This window comes from Astyanax mexicanus, chromosome 12 (genome assembly GCF_023375975.1).
Source record: "Astyanax mexicanus isolate ESR-SI-001 chromosome 12, AstMex3_surface, whole genome shotgun sequence".
Taxonomy (NCBI): domain Eukaryota; kingdom Metazoa; phylum Chordata; class Actinopteri; order Characiformes; family Acestrorhamphidae; genus Astyanax; species Astyanax mexicanus.
Window position 1 is genome coordinate 46,382,289 of NC_064419.1, and position 17,337 is coordinate 46,399,625.

General features: G+C 39.8%; 1 protein-coding gene across 8 annotated transcripts in view; it reads left to right on the forward strand.

Moving 5' to 3' along the window:
• Positions 1-17,337, forward strand: part of elavl4 (ELAV like neuron-specific RNA binding protein 4) — a 176,947-nt gene that overhangs the window by 126,435 nt on the left and 33,175 nt on the right. For 6 of the 8 annotated variants that reach the window (XM_049486068.1, XM_049486069.1, XM_049486070.1 and 3 more), the window contains one exon: positions 10,317-10,469. In XM_049486068.1, the coding sequence (XP_049342025.1) occupies positions 10,317-10,469 (153 nt within the window). Of the gene's footprint in view, positions 1-10,316; positions 10,471-17,337 lie in introns of all 8 variants that reach the window. The other 2 variants (XM_022671020.2, XM_022671022.2) reach the window with 1 other exon arrangement.

The window sequence follows — 17,337 nt, forward strand, 5'->3', positions numbered from 1 at the left end:
GTAATGTTGAGAAAGAACAGGAGAGCTGTGTTGGTGGTTGTGGAATAAAGAAACAGTAGGAGGTAGAGATGGAGAAGAAGAGAGTGATGGTAAAAAGAGAAAGAGAGAGAGGTAGTCTGTCAGAACTGTTGTTGAAACAGGGCAGCACTTCTAAACATGGGCGGTTTCCAGAGTGGCAGTACCAGGTGGCCATGTGTGTGTGTGTGTGTCCGTGTGTGTGTGTGTGTGTGTGTGTGTGTGTGTGTGTGTGTGTGGTGACTCGACTGTAGTGCTGGTTTCAGGCTCAGCTTGTCGTCCGTCAGAGATGAAATGAGTCACTGTGTGTTTTTTACTCATCGTCACTGAGCTTCCTGCTGCACTTCTACACACACACACACACACACACACACACACTCTTTCCAACACACTCTAAACATAAGCGCAGGTTTAGTGGATCTTGGTTCATTTCTAAATTAACTTTAAAACGATTTATTTGTGGTGAAAATGTGATCCGACCTCAATCTGAACTCTATACTATCTATACTATCCCTAACTCCCAGTTTGGTCTCATTCTATTCCTCCCTTTCTTAACCAACCACCTTTCTTTTCCCCTCTACTTCTTCTCTTTCTCCATCCATTCCTCCTTTTTTCTCCATTACTCATCTATACATCTTTTTCATCTGTTTCTCCCCTTCCTCCATTAAATCCTTTTTGTCTCCTCACCCTCTGTCCTCCTTACTTTTCCTCCCTGTCCTTTCTCTTGTTTTTCTTTCTCTTCTATTAATTTTTGTCTCTCCCTCTATTCCTCTTACCCCATCTCTCTCTTAATCCCTCTCTATTCCTCTTACCCCCTCTCTTCTCTCTCTCTATTCCTCTTATTCCATCTCTCTCTATTTGTCTTAACTCTTTCTATTCCTCTTACCCCCTCTCTCTCTCAATCTCTCTCTATTCCTCTTACCTCCCTCTCTCTCTCCCCTCTCTCTACCTCTCTCTCCCCTCTCTCTCTCTCTATTCCTCTTACCCCCTCTCTCTCTCTTTCTCTCTATTCCTTTTACCCCCTCTCTCTCTCTCTCTATTCCTCTTACCCTCTCTCTCTCTCTCTCTCTCTCTCTTTCTCTCTATTCCTTTTACCCCCCTCTCTCTCTCTCTCTCTCTCTCTCTATTCCTCTTACCCCCTCTCTCTCTCTCAATCTCTCTCTATTCCTCTTACCCCCCCCCTCTCTCTCTCTCTCTCTCTCTCTCTCTCTCTCTCTCTGTCTGTATGTGTTAGCTGCTCTGTCTTCATCCCTGGTCTTCTTTAGATGTTCTGGGAGGTTGGGGAGGCCTGTGGCTCACAGCGTGCTTTTCACACACGAGCCTGATGACCTTCAAACACTTATTAGACGAGTAGTACGAGAGGATTCATTCCCCCTCTCTCAATCTCTCGCTCTCTCTCTCTCGCTCTCGCGCTCTGTATTAGTGGAGAGGAAGGCTCATTGAGGCGGCCGGCGTTAGTGTAAAGAAAAGGGTTCACACAGTGAAGTAGAGGAGAGACAGGATAAGGGCTGATCAAAGCCTGGAGATGGAAGAGACGCTCCATCGCCTCACGCTGAGATGGATGGAGAAAGGCCGGAGAAAAGAGGAGGAGAAAGGAAAAGATGTTAGAGCACTCGCCGACCGGCTGCTTCAGATGGAGTCCTGCTGAGAGATCCGCATTGTGGACCGTCTTTGTTTGTTTGCGGTGTTTTTCTTCTGTGTGTGTGTGTGTGTGTTAGTGTGTGTGTGTGTTAAAGATAGGAAAAGAGTCACATTGATCATGATACATGGGGCGTATGTGTGTGTGTTGAGTACAGTTCTAGATCTATGTGTGTGTGTGTGTGTGTGTGGGGGATACTAAGTCACGAAAGATGACTCCTGCTTCATTACCTCTGACTGCATACAGAGATAGACTTGAGTGTTTGTGGAAGCAGTGTGTGTGTGTGTGTGTGAGAGTGTGTGTGTGTGTGTGTGTGTGTGTGAGAGAGAGAGAGAGAGAAAAGAAGAAAAGATGGTGAGAACAAATGAAAAGCATAAGAAAATTGTGAAAAAAAGGGGCGGAAGAGAAAAGCGCAATGGAAGGAAGGATAGTGAGGAAAGAGAAGAGTGGCTAAAAATACTGGTTATGAAAGAACATAAGGGGGAATAGAAAGCTTGACGGAAACATAGAATAGAATGGAGGAATAGAATTAGAAAGAAAAAAATAGAAAGTGGAATGACTGGAAAATAACTTTTGTTATTTTCCTCTCTTATTCCACTCTTAATCCATTCCAAATTCCAAATAAAAATATTGTCATGTAGAACATTTATTTGCAGAAAATGAGAATGAAAATAATAAAAAGATGCAAAAATTGGTTTAATAAATAACCCTGTTTTTTAATCACAGTTTTGTTCATGCATCTTGGCATCATGTTCTCCTCCACCAGTCTTACACACTGCTTTTGGATAACTTTATGCTGCTTTACTCCTGGTGCAAAAATTCAAGCAGTTCAGTTTGATTTGATGGCTTGTGATCATCCAGCTTCCTCTTGAGCTCAGTTTATATTTTAATTTGGTAAAATCAAAGAAACTCATCATTTATTCCCTCATAATTATTCCCTAATTATTTTTTTCCAGAGCTGTATCTTACAACAGATCCAGTTATTTTGCATTCAGCAATAACAGCAATTAATCTGGATCCAGATTAAGTAAGGTGAATCAGTTAGTTGCATTTTAAAATGTATGCACATGTTATCTGGAGCTGTCCAGAGCACTGGTACTGAAACTTGAGTGAGGTTTGAGAAGCAGCACCATGGACAGCACACGCTTCCCAGTCTAAGATGGAAGGATGCAGCTTATACACTTATACATAAAGACAACAGCTGGAGATCTAAGAAGCACCATCTCTGAACCATCTTAACTATCGTTAGAGTTTAGATCGGGCCCAAAATATCCAGCCTGACCCGGCCCTAGCCTGTGCACCTTCTGCCTGACCCGATCCGCCCCATACACTGTCATTTTGAGCCTGAGCCTGATTTAAACCAAATATTTTTTTTAGTAAGTAGAGCATAGAGCTTTTAAAATACATTTTGGGGATGTTTGAATGAGTGAAATCTGTTCAGAGTGATGTTAATTAACATTGCAACACTGAAGAAGCATAGACCCACTATTGAACGATTATAACACAAACAATGCGAACAATTATCCACTGGCCTAAACATTGGTAAATTAGGCTACAAGAAGGATGTCTGAATTTCTAAACAATTGAACTCAATTTTACATTGAGTTATAGTCTATGTGCAAAAAAACACAAACACAGTAATAGGCTATGCACTTCCCAGCACAGCATTGCAGGTCAAGTGCTTAATACGGACATGTGGAGTGTGCACTGCGCTTTTTTAAAAACTTTTTTAAAACACAGTTTGATTTGTTGCTTTGGTATATTGTGAAGATTATTATTTTGCACTACTAGTTTATCTACTAGTAAACTACTAGTTTACTAGATCTATCTATCTATCTATCCTTCCATCAATCCATCCATCCATCCATCCATTTATCCATGCATCCATCTACCTACCTACCTACCTACCTACCTACCTACCTTACTTACTTACTATCTATCCATCAATCCATCCATCCATCCATTTATCCAAGCATCCATCTACCTACCTACCTACCTTACTTACTTACTATCTATCCATCCATCCATCCATCAATCCATTTATGCATGCATCCATCTACCTTCATAACTACCTTCCTACCTACCTTCCTTCCTTACCTACTATCTTTCTATCTATCTTTCTATCTATCCATCCATCCATCCATCCATCCATCTACCTTCCTACCTACCTTCCTACCTTACCAACTATCCATCCATCCATCCACCCATCCATCTACCTTCCTACCTATACCTTCCTACCTTACCTACTATCCATCCATCCATCTACCTTCCTACCAAACTACCTTCCCTACTATCCATCCATCCATCCATCCATCTACCTAACTACCTACCTTCCTACTTTACCTACTATCTATCCATCCATCCATCCATCTACCTTCCTACCAAACTACCTTCCCTACCATCCATCCATCCATCCATCTACCTTCCTACCAAACTACCTTCCCTACCATCCATCCATCCATCTACCTTCCTACCTACCTACCTTCCTACCTTACCTACTATCCATCCATCCATCCATCTACCTTCCAACCTACCTACCTTCCTACCTTACCTACTATCCATCCATCTACCTTCCTACCTACCTACCTTCCTACCTTACCTACTATCCATTCATCCATCCATCCATCTACCCTCCTACCTACAGTACCTACCTTCCCTACCATCCATCCATCCATCCATCCATCCATCCATCTACCTTCCTACTCACCTACCTTCCTACCTTACCTGCTATCCATCTATCCATCTACCTACCTACCTATCTATCTTATCACGCCATAGCTTTATATAAAATAAAAATAGCATTAAAAAACAGACGCCTATGTCACAGACCATTTTTTTAAGCCTGACCCAAACCAGCCTGAGGAAAGTGGTGGGAAATCTCGACCCGACTCAGATCAGATTCGGGCAGAGAATCTAAACTCTAGATTAAAGCAGGGTTAAAACAGATGAATGAGGGATGATATAAATGGAGAGAAAAGTTATAGAGTGAAGGAAAGAGACGGTGGGAGTGTCAGCACTCCTGATACACACTTTTCTTGTGCATATGTGTGTGTGTATTAAGTGAGAGAGTGTGTGTGTGTGTGTGTGTCTTCATGACACTTCGCTGTTTCACAGCCTGACTCCAGCACTGCCTTCCGATCGAGGTGTGAGAGGAACAATCCTACCGAGGGCGTCAAGAGCAGAGCCACGTGCTGCCGAGACACACACACTTCTCACACACACACACACACACACACACACACACACTCACTCACACACTCCTCACACAAAATCATTCTCACATGCACGCACTCACACACACACACTCCTCACACACATCCTCAATTAGATGTACATGCACGTCTTTCTAGAGAACACACACACACACTTATATACACACACACACACACTTACACACACACACACACACTTACACACACACACACACTTATACACACACACACTCTCTTCTCACAGGCAGACAGGGTGGTGATAGATCCGACATCTGGAGCTGCTTGACATGGAAAGAAAAGAAGAGAAGGACGTGGAAAAAAAAAGCAGAGAAAAAAAAGAATGTGAGATAGAGAGAGAGAGAGAGAGAGAGAGAGAGAGAGAGAGCAGAAGGCTGAGGAGGGTGAGGAGGGTGAGGAGGCTGGCAGGGCTGCGTGCCTTTTGCCTTCTCACTTTAACTGGATTTCAGGAGATTACTGCAGAATGTCTGCACGTCTTCATCTCACTGTTTGTATTACTGTAACAGCATTTGATGGCTCTGGAGTCCAAATGTCAGCAGTGATGGAAACATGGAGAGCAATGGCTGCTCTTTCCGCTAATGGGAGGGGATTACATCGACTCCAGAGTCTGAGGGACAGGCAGAAGCATCTCTCCATCATGAATTAAGGCTGATCTGCTGTAATGAGACTGAGGGGGAGAGAGAGAACGCGCAGATAGAGACAGATATAGATTTTGATGGTAGTAACTAGTGGGAAATTCTCAGAAAAGGTAGATGAGGACTAGTGATGTGACGAGATCTCGTGGCACGAGATCTCACGAGATTAAAACGTGAAGATATTTCTCGTCAAGCTTAAACCTGTCTCGTGGGGAAAAAACAGTTTAGAGTGGATTTTTATGCGGGATCTGGCAACCCAGTAGTGATAGCAGCGAGTGTGGTGGCTGAGCAGAAGAGGAAAATTCAGGTATTTGTATAGAAGATGCTTCTGCTGCTTTTAAGTTGTATGTCTGGCTGCATTTTGGCTCCAGTGGAAACACAAACCATATATAAATACTGTAAGTAAATCCTACACCTGACTGTTTCATAGACAGCTGTACTAATCCCTTAGCTCTGTACTGTATTAAAAAAACATGTTCTGTCTCTGTTTCACTTCAAGCATAGTCTTAATATGACTGGTTATGGTTATGAATAGTTAAATTACAAGAGATTTAGGAGAAAAAAACACAAACCATAGTCTTAATATGACTGGTTGTGGTTTGAACTTATTGTTTGCACTATAAAAGACCTAGAAAAGTTTTATTTTTATTTTTTTATTCTTATTCTAATTTCTATTTCTCATAGAATCAATGTGTGAGTGTTAAGTTTGCGTTTTCAAGCCATTTTTCATTTTTGACGTTTTCTTTAAAATTGTATTTTTAAATCTTGTCTCGTCTCGTTCTCGTGAACCCAGTATCGTGTTCACGTAATTTTAAAATAGTGGTACAATATTTAGTACCACTTTTAATATAAGACTATCCTTATAAAGGGTTTTAAATGGTTTAGAAATTAGTTTATTATTTATTATTATTATTATTATTATTATTATTATTATTATTATTAATAGTTTGTAAATGCTTTATAAACCATTGATTAATAGTTACAACACATCAACTGAAAAGGCAACAGTGATCCTATGTTTGCTTACTAATTTAATTCAACTTCAAGTCATTTAATTTATAATTAATAGTTAAACATACTTACAAATATTTAAATACTTAATATGAAAGGTTTATGGAAAACATAAGGTAAGATCAGTATTCAGAAAGATCTGAGGTTTGACAGTATAAATTAGTCTGGAATCAAATTTGCAAATTTATAGCTCACTGTTGACATTTCTATTTTTTAAACATTTGCAACCTAACTAATAAACATTAATAAACTCATTAATAAACCATTCATGAACCCTTTATAAAGGTAGTCTTATTTTAAAGTGGTACCCAATATTCGGTGATTAACTGAGATTCATCGCACTCGTTCTTCTAAAAACGCCAGTTTTTATAGGAGCTGTTTAAATGTACATAAAAGAATAAATGAAAGAAAAGCAAAATGCAATTGTATTTCTATTAGCAGTGTTAATTCAAATACTAGTATATAGAGCTCAAAGAGATCACTTCATTTTCTGAATCAGTTTCTCAGATTTTGCTATTTATAGGTTTATGTTTGAGTAAAATGAACATTGTTGTTTTATTCTATAAACTACAGACAACATTTCTCCTAAATTCCAAATAAAAATATTGTAATTTAGAGCATTTATTTACAGAAAGTGAGAAATGTCTGAAATAACAAAAAAGATGCAGAACTTTCAGACCTCAAATAATACAAAGAAAACAAGTTCATATTCATAAAGTTTTAAGAGTTCAGAAATCAATATTTGGTGGAATAACCCTGGTTTTTAATCACTATTTTTTTTCATGCATCCTGGCATCATGTTCTCCTCCACCAGTCTTACACACTGCTTTTGGATAACGTTATGCTGCTTTACTCCTGGTGCAAAAATTCAAGCAGTTCAGTTTGGTGGTTTGATGGTTTGTGATCGTCCATCTTCCTCTTGATTATATTCCAGAGGTTTTTAATTGGATAAAATCAAAGAAACTCATCATTTTTAAGTGCTCTCTTGTTTTTTTTGTATGTTTGAGGGGAGATAAAACCTACGTGGAGAACTGGAATAAATTGAGGATTGAGGATAATTTGAAATTCAGCTTAGTTGTAATGATAAGAAAATTGAAATGAGAAATTGCTAGAATTTGGACATTGGATATGCATTTCTACAGAGGATGCAAAGGAAAAGGACTGTGGGTAAACCCAAATAGATCTTTAGTTTTTAGTTTAGAAATACACTATATAGATCTATATGTGTGTCTGTATGTGTATGTGGCATTTAGAGCTGTATAGATCTGTGCACCTTAAAGTTCAGTGTGTCTTTGCTATCGTAAAGACGGGAAAAGTACACCTTGTGCGGCTTAAAACGCACAAAAGGCATGTACTAATTCTCTTAATTAATCATGGGTGTGGTTAATTTTAAGCGTAACTTGAAATAAACCAAATAGCGTGTCACTGAGGCAGGTGAGCTCTGACACTGGCGGATTGCTATTTTAACAGCGCAGATGCCTGGACGTGTCCAACACTTCTCAGCAGAAGACACTGGGAACAGTAATGTTATTTTATTTTATATTCAATCAGTATGCCGAAAAACTGTACGGTAAAAAAGTGTCTCGTGAGTGTGAGTCTAACAGAGAGTGACAAACTTGAAACGAGAATGTGTCAGGAAGTGAATGACAGGAGGAGAGAGAGGTGGAGTACAGTGTGTTAGTGAGAGAGTGAGCGCGAGAGAGAGAGAGAGAGAGAGAGAGAGAGAGAGAGAGAAAGAGAGGAGCTGTCCAAGGTGCTACTGAGTTTGACAAGTTGAGGATGGTATGAGCATATTGTGTTAGTGTACGAGAGAAAGAGATGGAGTATAATGTGTGTGTGTGTGTAAGAGTGTGTGTGTGTGTGTGAGAGAGAGAGAGAGAGAGAGAGAGAGAGAGAGAGAGAGAGAGAGAGAGGTGTAGATGGTTTGGCTCTCACTGCTTCTACAAACAGAAGGTTCCAGAGTGTTTTTTACCATCGTACTGAAACTGCCAGCGTCTTTCTTTCTTTCTTTCTTTCTTTCTTTCTTTCTTTTCTCTCTCTTTCTCTTCTGATCATATCACCATGTGTGTTTGTGAGCACTGTAAATAAACTCTAGTGTGAAGGAATTGTATTTTTTAATGAACTTCCTGCATTTTTTTAGTAACTATTTTAAATGCATAGCCTTCTATCATCTCACTTCTTATGTATGTGGTACATATATCTATACTAGCGGTGTGTCATATTGTATAGCATAATTGTATAATATCTCCTAAAAATACTGATATCATAAGAAAAAAATCCAAATTGTTATATCAGAATATTCTTGAAAACCATAGATTTTATATTTATTTAGTGTTTCTTATGTATTTACTTTGAATTGCTTGTTCACGTTCAGTTAAATGCATATATAGATAGATAGATAGATAGATAGATAGATAGATAGATAGATAGATAGATAGATAGATAGATAGATAGATAGATAGATAGATAGATAGATAGTAGAAACAAACAACAATAATAAGGGGTGGTGCAGTAAGAGAGCACATTAAGAAATATAAGACTACAAAAGATTCTAAATTGAGATTTGAAATATTAACTATACCTTATAAGATATAAATAAAATTAAAAAATGCTAAAAAAAAAAGAATATATACATGAATATATGAATATGTTGATATGAGGTAGTGCAGTAATACAGAATAAATTAATTATAAGAAATAGCAGGTATCAGGATAAACGATAAATACTAAACATACTAATATTTTTTTATGATTGATTATTATTTAATAAAACCAGGGTTTTGGTAACATACTGGTAACTGGTAAATAGAAAAAAAAAAACATTTTTTTTTAACAAAAGTTTGTTTCTACAGAATTAATGAAACTTTAAATTTATACTTAAAAAAAAAACGTTAGTGTTTGTTTTGTTGCAGTAATTAAAAAAAAATGAATGGTTTGTAATGTTGCCAAAAATTTCGTTATTGCATGAATACCCTACAATTTTGTAGTATTATATTATTATTACTTGTATATAGATTATAAACCAAACAAATTAATACAATTTATACAAACACAACTAAAACAGAGCATCACTGAAGAGTATAATTGCATGGTACAGCTTATATTAGTAGTAATTAGTGTTCTCCTCCAAGCATGTTTATACTGTATCTACTGTACTGAATTCTACATAATTGTGCAACTATTGTGTCCCATGACTTTTGCCAAGCTAAAGAACATTGTATTAACCTGTTGGATGTGGCACCACAGCAGTGTAAATCATATTAGGCATTATTACCACCCACAGTAGACAGTGCAGTAGGGATGGTAAAGATTGAAAAAGTGACTGGCGACTTTTGGCTAAATTTGTTCTTTAGCTTTCTTGAGAAATGCCAAAATCAGGGGACAAGATGGACAAGATACTAGACTTATGTCCCAAGACATATGGCATTTATCAGTGTATATATTTAAACTGTTAAGTAATTAGTTTTTATACATGAAAAATACATTTATTTTTTATTTCTTTCTATATCAAGCTCTGATTTATCAAATTTTTGAATATGGCATCCACTTATAATTTAGATTTTCTGCTCTTGTGTCAACCAGCAGTGAGCTATCACTGCTATATCTAAGGACTATTCATATCAGGAGGTGTGTGTGTGTGTGTGTGTGTGTGTGTGTGTGTGTGTGTCACGCTGGTTTTGTTGATGTGTGAAACTTGGAGGATCTCAGAGCCTGAGAGAAACAGTGTTTATGAAACGCTGTATAATATACTGACCTGTGTGCGTATGTGTGTGTGTGTGTATCCCAGGTGTCATACGCACGGCCCAGCTCAGCCTCTATCCGTGATGCTAACCTGTACGTGAGTGGGCTGCCGAAGACCATGACCCAGAAAGAACTGGAGCAGCTCTTCTCCCAGTACGGACGAATCATCACCTCCCGCATCCTCGTCGACCAGGTCACAGGTATCCGTGGGGGGGCTTTATTACACTCACACTCACACCATACACTCAGACACACACACACACACACACACACACCACTTTATATACAGCTCTGGAAAAAATGAAAAAAAAAAAAACTCTTCAGTTTCTGAGTCAGTTTCTCTGATTTTGCTATTTATAGGTTTATATTTGAATAGAATGAACATTGTTGTTTTATTCTATAAACTACAGACAACATTTCTCCCAAATTCCGAATAGAAATATTTAAGTCATTTAGAGCATTTATGTGCAGAAAATGAGAAATGGCTGAAATAACAAAAAAAAGATGCAGAGCTTTCAGACCTCAAATAATGCAAAGAAAGTTTTTTTATGCATCTTGGCATCATGTTCTCCTCCACCAGTCTTACACACTGCTTTTGGATAACTTTATGCTGCTTTACTCCTGGTGCAAAAATTCAAGCAGTTCAGTTTGGTTTGATGACTTGTGATCATCCATCTTCCTTCTTGATTATATTCCAGAGGTTTTTAATTTGGTAAAATCAGAGAAACTCATCATTTTTAAGTGGTTTCTTATTTTTTCCAGAGCTGTATAAATATATATATATATAACTGTTGTTTTAATGGATGGATGGAAATATCATGACTTGGTCCATTGGGTTTGTGTATATTAACTCACAAATGTACTTATTAGTATTAGTAGTATAAGTAGTATTTTGCCAGTTAAGAACCTTGGTGCTTTTCAGCAAACCAGTTCCAGAAACTGTTTTTTTTATTTTTTATTTCTGAATACAATATGATATGGTACACCCCTGAGTGACATATTAAAAAATACAAGAATTTTATCAGATTTGTAACAGAAGTCAATGATCCAGAATGTCATGATACTAATAATACTAATAATGCACTCCATATATCTCCATATATCCAGGATTAAAGTAAATTAAATGACACTGGACTCTACTGGACTGGGTCTCTAGTAGATATATAATGGGAAATGAGAACAATGTGAATTTTTCTTATGATAAAAACAGTAAAAAAGTAGTACCCTCATGTGATAATTAGGGGTGGGTGATATGGCACCATATTTCAGGGTATAATATCGTTTCGTTCACGATATTCCAAAGCATTAAAGATATTATTGATATGGTGTTCGATATGATATGGCACGCCCAACCAAACACACACATACTGTATACATATACAGGTGTTTGACAATGAAACTGAAACACCTGTCATTTTAGTGTGGGAGGTTTCATCATGGTTAAATTGGAGCAGCCTGGTGGCCAATCTTTATCATTAATTGCACATTATTGCACCAGTAAGAGCATAAAGAGTGTGAAGGTTCAATTAGCAGGGTAAGAGGACAGTTCTGCTCCAAATATTGCAATGCACACAACATTATGGGTGACATACCAGAGTTCAAAAGAGGACAAATTGCTGGTGCACCAATCGTCTTACTGGAGCATGTGTGACCAAGACAGCAAGTCTTTGTGATGCATCAAGAGCCACGGTATCCAGGGTAATGTCAGCATACCACCAAGAAGGACCAACCACAGAACTTCATCCAACAGGATTAACTGTGGACGCTGTAAGAGGAAGCTGTCTGAAAGGGATGTTCGGGTGCTAACCCGGTTGTATCCAAAAAACATATATAGACTATATATACACTGTGGGTTTCTCCTGTAATGTGGAATCCTACAGCCTGGCTCTTGCGTTGCATAACTAGCTCAGTTAGCTCTGTTTCACAGGATCCCCTCCCCTGCGGCATGCACCACTGTTCTGCCTAATGTGCACTGATGGAGCAGAATGCCTGTTTAAACACACACACACACTCATCTGCCAAGACTCAACAAATGAGCCACCATGCGCCCGCGTATGCATGTGTGTGTATAAATGTTTGTGTGTGTGTGTGTGTTTATATGCACGTATGTTTGACCACAAAGAAAAAAGTCTCATGACCTTAGAAAGTGGCAAATAACAAATGTAAATCCAGGCCACAGAAACACAGTGTGTTCCGGAGCCGGCACATTCTCTACATCTACCTCACCTTCTGGCAGCATCATAAATAAATCAGCCAGGATATAAATGGTCATGGAACTGAATTTCTTACGCAGGCAGTGGAACAATACTTTTCAAACGCCTGCATATTTTATAACCTTACTTACCATGCAGATGGTGTCACGTAAGCCACAGAGTATTGCATACTGTAAAGATGCTGCCAGTTCCTGTTTTTTTTTTTTTTTTCAGGCTTCTCTAAAGAACAGTGGGTGCTTATATTCAGATATACATGAATATATATACACACACATAAGCATACATACATATATACACCTATCTACACTGTATATATTATGTTATATGTACAGTATATATAAAAACACATGTTAAAAGTCTAATATTTATTTGGATCGCCTTTAGCTTTGATTGCCGCTTTACACATTCACTGCGGCACATATTTTTCACCAAGAGCAGTAGCATTAATGATGGTAGAGTCTGACCACTGCACAAAGCAGCTCTTCTCCATCCAGCACATCCCAAAGATTCTCTATGAGGTTAAGATCTGGACTCTGTGGTGAACTCTCTCTCAATCCATGTGTGAAAATGATAAATGATGATCTCATGCTCCCTGAACTCTGAACTCTTTCACAATTCTAGCCTCATGAATACTGATATTGTCTTATCTTGGAATATGGCTGTGTATATCAACAGGGAAGAAATAATCCATTGATGGAATAACCTGGTCTATATTCAGTATATTCAGGTAGTCAGCTGACCTCATTCTTTCAGCACATACTGTTGCTGAACCTAAACCTGCAGACCAACTGCAGCATCAACCAACCAACCAACATCATTTACTTACTTACATCCAGGTGGAGACTTTTTTTTGCCAGACAGTGATTGCATATGACATATATTGCAATTAAAACTATATACAGCATACATATATGGTATAAAAAACATATATAAAATAAATATATATAAACCCTCAAGAATTCACTCTGCTCAGCAGCATGTACTCCAGCACAGTAAACACTCTACTGCATTTACATTTTCACAAACATTACCCCACCCCCCCATTTCCAAACAATCGCCTCACTAAACTCTTCAGATATTCACCCCGCTAACGCCCTTGATTAGCATACATATAAACACCATAAACTCTATAGACATGTTTTCTCGTACACCGACACGTACACATTTACATTTTCTGCTAATTCCCCCAACCTCATTTCGAAATATTACCCTCACACACACACACACACACACACACACCCTGTGACATGCTGGGCCCCGGCACGGCCGTGTGAAGGCTCCCCCGGGGCGGCGGGTCCACAGGAGGAATCTTAATGACTAATTAAATCTGAGTTGCCGGTGATTAAGAAACAAGGAAGATTCTTCCCTCTGAGCTGCAGAGCGCCGGGTACGAGTGGCAGTTGCTCTGAGGGTAGGGCAGATATAGCACCTCTGGTAGACATGGTTGACACTCAGGGTTTTCCAGGAGACAGTTTCTTGGCTCCTCTGAGGGCAGTTTCTTTGGCTGCTCTGAAAGCAGTTTGATGGCCAGGTTACATGATTTTAATCTGGCAAATATTTGGCCTGCTAGATATCTGACTCAGTCTGTGACTAGGAGTCAGTTTCCCTGGCTGCTCTGAGGGCAGTTTTTATGGCTGCTCTGAGGGAAGTTTCTCTGGCTGCTCTGAGGGAAGTTTCTCTGGCTGCTCTGAGGGATGCTTTAAGGGAGGTTTTTCTGGCTGCTCTGAGGGCAGTTTGATGGCCAGGTTGACAGTACATGTTTCTAGTCTGGCAAATATTTGGCCTGCTAGATATCTGACTCAGTCTGTGACTAGGAGTCAGTTTCTTTGGCTGCCCTGAGGGCAGTTTCTCTGACTGCTCTGTGGGAAGTTTCTCTGGCTGCTCTGTGGGAAGTTTCTCTGGCTGCTCTGAGGGCAGTTTCTCTGGCTGCTCTGAGGGCAGTTTCTTTGACTGCTCTAAGGTTAGTTTCTTTGACTGCTCTGAGGGCAGTTTCTCTGGCGGTCTAAGGGCAATTTCTTTGACTGCTCTAAGGGCAGTTTCTCTGGCTGTTCTAAGGGCAATTTCTCTCACCGTTCCTAGGGCAGTTTTTCTGGCTGCTCTGAGGGTAGTTTGATGGCCAGGTTGACAGTACATGTTTCTAGTCTGGCAAATATTTGGCCTGCTAGATATCTGACTCAGTCTGTGACTAGGAGTCAGTTTCTTTGGCTGCCCTGAGGGCAGTTTCTCTGGCTGCTCTGAGAGAAGTTTCTCTGGCTGCTCTGAGGGCAGTTTCTCTGACTGCTCTGTGGGAAGTTTCTCTGGCTGCTCTGAGGGCAGTTTCTCTGGCTGCTCTGAGGGCAGTTTCTCTGGCTGCTCTGAGGGCAGTTTCTTTGACTGCTCTAAGGTTAGTTTCTTTGACTGCTCTGAGGGCAGTTTCTCTGGCGGTCTAAGGGCAATTTCTCTCACCGTTCCTAGGGCAGTTTCTCTGGCTGCTCTGAGGGAAGTTTCTCTGGCTGTTCTGAGGGATGCTTTAACGGAGGTTTTTCTGGCTGCTCTGAGGGCAGTTTGATGGCCAGGTTGACAGTACATGTTTCTAGTCTGGCAAATATTTGGCCTGCTAGATATCTGACTCAGTCTGTGACTAGGAGTCAGTTTCTTTGGCTGCCCTGAGGGCAGTTTCTCTGGCTGCTCTGAGAGAAGTTTCTTTGGCTGCTCTGAGGGCAGTTTCTCTGACTGCTCTGTGGGAAGTTTCTCTGGCTGCTCTGAGGGCAGTTTCTCTGGCTGCTCTGAGGGCAGTTTCTTTGACTGCTCTAAGGTTAGTTTCTTTGACTGCTCTGAGGGCAGTTTCTCTGGCGGTCTAAGGGCAATTTCTCTCACCGTTCCTAGGGCAGTTTTTTTGGCTGCTCGGAGGGAAGTTTCTTTGGCTGCTCTGAGAGCAGTTTGATGGCCAGGTTGAAACTACATGATTTTAGCCTGGCAAATATTTGGTAGATATCTGACTCAGTCTGCGACTAGGAGTCAGTTTCTCTGGCTGCTCTGAGGGCAGTTTCTTTGACTGCTTTAAATGAGGTTTCTCTGGCTGTTCTAAGAGCAGTTTGATGGCCAGGCTGACACTACATGATTTTAGTCTGGCAAATATTTGACCTGCTAGATATCTGACTCAGTCTGTGACTAGGAGTCAGTTTCTCTGGCTGCTCTAAGGGCAGTTTCTCTGGCTGCTCTGAGGGCAGTTCCTCTGGCTGCTCTGAGGGCAGTTTCTTTGGCTGCTTTGAGGGCAATTTCTCTCACCGTTCCTAGGGCAGTTTCTTGGCTCCTCTGAGGGAGGTTTCTTTTGCTGCTCTGAGGGCAGCTTGATGGCCAGGCTGACACTACATGATTTTAGTCTGGCAAATATTTGACCTGCTAGATATCTGACTCAGTCTGTGACTAGGAGTCAGTTTCTCTGGCTGCTCTAAGGGCAGTTTCTCTGGCTGCTCTGAGGGCAGTTCCTCTGGCTGCTCTGAGGGCAGTTTCTTTGGCTGCTTTGAGGGCAATTTCTCTCACCGTTCCTAGGGCAGTTTCTTGGCTCCTCTGAGGGAGGTTTCTTTTGCTGCTCTGAGGGCAGCTTGATGGCCAGGCTGACACTACATGATTTTAGTCTGGCAAATATTTGACCTGCTAGATATCTGACTCAGTCTGTGACTAGGAGTCAGTTTCTCTGGCTGCTCTAAGGGCAGTTTCTCTGGCTGCTCTGGAGGCAGGGCAGTTTCTCTGACTGGTCTGAGGAAAGTTTCTCTTGACTGCTCTGAGGGCAGTTTCTCTGGCTGCTCTGAGGGCAGTTTTTCTGGTTGTTCTGAGGGCAGTTTTTCTGGTTGTTCTGAGGGCAGTTTCTGTGGCTGCTCTGAGGGTAGTTTCTCTAGTAGACATCTGCCCTCAGAGCAGACAGAGAAACAGCGTCTCCTGCAAATCTCTAAATGTCAACCATAAAATTTACAAGAGTGTGTGTTTCAGTGAATTTGTGGATGAAGGAAATAATGAACGTGAAAAAGAAACAGCAGAGAAATCCAAGATCTGCCGTCAGAACAAACTTCAGATGTTTCTGGAACAACTTTCAGCTCTAAGTTTAAATTTCTTGAAGAGACATTTTTTTTCAGCAGCATGCCACCCACATAATGCCACTTACATAATTCTATAATTAACCAGTGCTGAATTCCAGGGCCAGTGCAGACAATTTATGGACAGAAATTCAGCAAAGTGTACTGCATTAATATGGTTCATTAATACTCATAACGAATGTTTACATAACAGATATATTGTACCTGCTCAACTCAATACGAGGGATGCACAGTAACATCACAATTAATCATATAAATATATCAATATCAATGGAATAAGCAGGTCTAGTTGGTCTAGTTAATAATAACAATAATAATAATAAACTTTATTTATAAATCACCTTTCATACATTAAAATGCAGCTTAAAGTACTATACATACAGAGAGATTAAAATCAGAATAAAAAGGAAAAAAAAAACAGTAAAAGTTAAGTAAAATTAACAATCAAGATAAAAACAGCATATAACATAAAATAATAAAAACAGTAAAACTGTAAAAAGGGCAAATAAAATACAAATAACAAAATGTTGTGACTACAGGTTGTGTTACATTTTTAAAAAATCAATTAAAACAAAAAGATAATTGAAATCAACCCAGACAGCCGTCAACAGTCGGACGTTCATTGCTATCTTGGCAGTGAAATGTCAACACAGGCACTTCCTGAATGTGTGTACACTCATGCTTGTCACGCACACATGGTCCAGGTAGCTGCAGCATTAAAATAGCAATCTGCCAAAGTCAGAGCTCACCTGGCTCAAACCACACAAATTATTAATTAAGA